Source organism: Sus scrofa, unplaced genomic scaffold (genome assembly GCF_000003025.6).
Source record: "Sus scrofa isolate TJ Tabasco breed Duroc unplaced genomic scaffold, Sscrofa11.1 Contig1644, whole genome shotgun sequence".
NCBI lineage: Eukaryota > Metazoa > Chordata > Mammalia > Artiodactyla > Suidae > Sus > Sus scrofa.
The window spans coordinates 67634-72307 of record NW_018084925.1 but is presented as its reverse complement, the minus strand read 5'-3'; the positions used below and the strand labels follow the sequence as shown (position 1 = coordinate 72307).

The 4674-nt window shown below is 39.4% G+C and overlaps 1 protein-coding gene across 1 annotated transcript; it reads left to right on the top strand.

Moving 5' to 3' along the window:
- The first annotated feature begins 1988 nt into the window (after positions 1-1988).
- On the top strand, positions 1989-3105 carry LOC110258240 (olfactory receptor 4S2-like). Its single transcript, XM_021081429.1, has one exon. It carries the CDS (start codon positions 2092-2094, stop codon positions 3052-3054), a length of 963 nt encoding a protein of 320 aa, XP_020937088.1. The 5' UTR covers positions 1989-2091; the 3' UTR covers positions 3055-3105.
- Positions 3106-4674: the final 1569 nt, after the last annotated feature.

Sequence of the window (4674 nt, the reverse complement as noted above, 5' to 3'; positions counted from 1 at the left end):
TTATCACAGGAAAGGGAGAAAAATAAAGCAAAACTCGAGCCCTGGGCAATACTGTTGAGATGTTTTTTCTTCTATAATTAATATTAAAGGTTTGTGAAAAAAGAGAATTTAATCAAATATCGATATTTTGAATACTTGTAATATAATTGCAAGATACTGTCCTCAGAAATGAGAGGAAAGTACAGTTTTATAGATGATGATAAGATAATGAAGTGCAACCATACAAGACTATGAGAGAGTATATTCCCAATTATGGGTAAGAAAATTTCAAAAGAAAGTGAGGTGTTATCATGTTCACATGCTCAGAAATGGGAGGAAGGTATTCTCTGAGATGGGTCCTGATTCACGGAGAAAGAAGACTTTCTCATGGACATTAGAGAATGGACAATGGAGGCATAGTTGCTAGGCTTGTGTTTAAATGCCCAGTTTCTTCCAGATGAGAACCAAGGAACATAATTCACAGTTGTCAAAACTGCTACAATTTGAGCCCAGTGGAGAATAGTATTTTTTTTTTTTCAGTTCAGGAGGAAAAACAGAAGGGAATGAGCATGTAAAACAGGGGAATGTGTTTGAGTGTGAATTTGAATTCTTCTTCTTATTACCATTATTCTTGCTATCATTAGTTTTCCTATACAAGAAAGAGAAGGCACTGATATAATGAGACTGATCCCATATCTAACACACACGTCTGAGGAAACACAGCCCTGTAGTTTCCCATAAGCTGGAAAAGCCAGGCCCAATGTTGCTGTGAAGGGTAGAGGAGAGCCCAGAGTTCAGTAGGGACTCGAAGCCATGAACTTGAACTTGATGGATCTTTGGGCTGTGTCTCGGGTGGACACAATTCCTGATGCTTCCCTAAGACACTGTGCAATTCTACCCTCAGCCCAGAACTAAAGGAATCATTAACATCCACAGCTTGGTGTGAAGAGTCACTTCTGAGCTCCTTTAAGCAAAACTATGTCCCAAAGCCCTTTCCACACGTACGTTGCAGTGACCTCCCTAGAGTGTTTACACTTCCATCAAATGGAGAAGCATCCCTTAATAAATATGAAAGAGTGGTGAGATTAAGAGCAGAGTTGTTTCTTTCTTTCCGTCCCCCCCCCCACACACTTATTTATTTATTTACATTAACAGAAGAATGTTTAAAATAGCAAGGCAAAGCAATTCCTGGGGAATCCTCAAACACAGTTTGAAGATGAAATTTCCCTTTCATTCCTTGCAGATCAAACACGTCTTGATGTATCTCCAGGAGTTTCTTTTACTGCTTTCACTTCCTTTGTCTCTGACTCCTTTTCTGCATTTGATGACTATTCTAAGCTGAAAGAATTGATTTGATTGCACAGTAGAAATAGTGTTTAATATTATAGATGAGAGTCAAGTGAAAGCTTTCTTATTTTGCACATGGGATAACAGAAGCCCCAGGAAGCTAAAGGATTTATCCAGAGATAGAGCAACCATATCTCAGAATCAGACTTGTTTAATTTTAGTTTTCTATCTACTACACCTCACCACTTTTTGACTATAAGGGCTTCAAACTAAATAGGGGATAAAAAATTCATGTACACAGAGCTCAGAGTTTCCAAAGGAGACAAATCTGCAAGGTCGCCCAGATGAAAAACTCTAAATGGAAAAGAACATTTAAAAATTCTATGAGAATAAGATAATTTTTTCCAAAATATAAATGTTACCATATCCTCCAACTCAAAAGGTATCTCAAATTTAGGTTGGGTGCCTTAGACAGATTAGAAAGAAGTAAATTATTAGAAACAAAGGAAAGACCCTTAATGAAATATGAGGGAGGTAAACTCAGGGTTAGGTGTGTGCCTCAGAAGGTTTACTTTATTTCTCTAGACTGTTTCCTCATCAGATGTAAATGACTAGACTATCATTCTGAAGTAAGATGATCAGAATATCGACTTTGACTTTTTAGGTGTACAAGCCAACCAGCTGGAAGTACCCAATTTTTCCATTTTTAACTATTCTGCTGATTCATTTGTTTTGAGTTATACATAAATGTTGGTGGTCTTTGTTATATGTTTCTTTTAGGTAATTTAATGGTCTCTTGGGAATTTGGCCTTCTAGAGTAACTCCATGGAGGAGATAAGCAATGTAACTGAATTTGTTTTCTGGGGTCTTTCTCAGAACCTCAAGGTTGAGAAAGTGTGTTTAGTGGTGTTTTCTTTCTTCTACTCTGTCATTCTTCTGGGAAACCTGCTCATCATGCTCACAGTTTATGTGGGCAACCTTTCCAAGTCCCCAATGTATTTCTTTCTCAGCTACCTGTCTTTTGTGGACATCTGTTACTCTTCAGCCATAGCTCCTAGGATGATGGTTGACTTATTGGCCAAGACCAAAACAATCTCCTATGTGGGGTGCATGTTGCAGCTCTTTGTGGCACACTTCTTGGGTTGCACTGAGATCTTCATCCTCACTGTAATGGCCTATGATCGTTACGTGGCTATCTGTAAACCCCTACACTATATGACCATCATGGACCGGGAGAGATGCAATAAAATGTTGCTGGGGACCTGGCTAGGTGGGTTCTTGCACTCCATCGTCCAAGTGGCTCTAGTAGTCCAGCTGCCCTTCTGTGGGCCCAATGAGATCGATCACTACTTCTGTGATATTCACCCTCTGCTGAAACTTGCCTGCACAGACACATATGTCGTTGGTGTTGTTGTGATAGCCAACAGTGGTATCATCACTCTGGTGAGCTTTGTTATCTTGCTCTTCTCCTACATCCTCATCCTGGTGTTCCTGAGAAAGCAGTCAGCAGAAGGCAGGCGCAAAGCTCTCTCCACCTGTGGCTCCCACATTGCTGTGGTCATCATCTTTTTTGGTCCCTGTACATTCATGTATATGCGTCCCAAAACTACCTTTTCAGAGGATAAGATGGTGGCTTTGTTTTATACCATTATCTCCCCTATGTTAAACCCCCTGATTTATACACTGAGAAATGCAGAAGTAAAAAATGCAATGAAGAAACTGTGGGGCAGGTGGGTTTTCTGGGGAGCAAAAGGTAAAGAGTTGGAAGTAACAATACAAGGTGGATGATCTTCAATGGTCTCATCTGCACAGGGAAGACAATAATAACCTCACAGGGATTTTTTTTGGGGGGGGGAGGAGCAACTAAGAGAATAAAATGTTCTATACAAGTAAGGTATTTTTAAATCACTATTATTTCATTTGTTTGAAAAGTCCATAAGCATGATGTTCTAAAATATCTAGGAAAAAGAAATCTTATTAAACTCAGAAGCTCAGCATGATCATACTCAGCACCAAGATTTTCTCCTTCCCATTTCCCCCGTTTGCCAATGTCTTTAAAGAATTGAGAGTCCTCTGTGAAGTAAGGCTGTTTTATTTAAAACTAAAATTGTTAGATATTGTACAGTCAAAGGTAAATGCTGAATGAAGGAAAGGCTACATGGAAAATGACATTAATCTGAGGTAATGTGATACAAATCCTCTAAAACAGTGAAAACTAAGTTTCCTGAGGTTGGAATTGGGGGGGGGGGTCAGTGTGTGCAGAATGCCAAAAGGAGATAAAGAACAGACTTGGAAACAAAAGGCCTGTCCTTGTCCTCTGGTTTGGAGAAAAAGCTTTTTTCTTTCTCTAGCTCACTTTCTTCATGCAAACTATAAGTAAATTGGAAAAAATTACCTCTAAGATCCCCAGTTTAACTGTAACATCCCATGTATGTGCTTCTGCTAATTGACTCTTTACTTGTACTCTGTAGCCAGAGATCCTGTCCCTATTAATGTAAGGTGACTCACAGGAAACCCTCAAGAAACTGAATGAAAACAAAATATTTGTAATGAATACATGATTGTGCCTCAATCAAGAGGGTCAACACGACTTTCTGAAATGCATTGTTGGGAAACCATATTCCCTCCACTGTTTGAACCAAGCAGCTTTACTGAAAACCGTGAGTTTATCACTGCTTCTTTGCCCAGCATGACCTGACTTCCAGCTGTGGATTCCAGAGACATTTGTTCTGGACAAATAAACATATCTTTCTTATGTGAACTGACACTTCCTGGTGCTATATTCCTCCTTCACTTCACCCAACCTGAGATCACATCACAGATTATCTCTCTGCCATTGCTTCACTGTCTTTTCCACAAATCTTATTATTCAAGTTGCTGCCCATACCTGGGTCTGTGTTTATTGTTGTGGAGTGTGTGTGTGTGTTTGTATGCAAGTGTGTGTGTGCATGTGCATGCATGCACACATGTGTGTGTGTGTTTTGCACTCACACATTAGGTTGAGGACTGTTATGTAGTGCTTTAAAAAATGATCACTAATGATGAGGCATTCACAGAAATAAGAAAAGAAAAATCAAAATGAAGCAAGATACCTGGATTCAAAGTCACAATTAGGAGTCCCTTACCCTGGCCCACACAAACTCATGCTTATTGTCCCTGCTTGGACATACACTGGTTCTACATGAACCTCCATTTGCTCAATTTTAAAGTGGTCCATAGGTTGGTACTTATGAAACTTCTCTGATCATTGAAATCATCTTGAGAGGTTTCTGAATAGATGAAAGCATCTATTCCAAGAATTTCTGATCCAGTCGGCTAGTGTTAGAGGGGCTCCACACTAACAAGCTTCTCTGATAATTTTTATCCAGGCAATGGTGCATTCAAGACCTTAGACTTGGAAATACTGGA

Bases quoted from the DNA above. Each gene is read 5' to 3' on its own strand.
- LOC110258240 (XM_021081429.1), top strand. From the start codon at position 2,092: ATGGAGGAGATAAGCAATGTAACTGAATTTGTTTTCTGGGGTCTTTCT.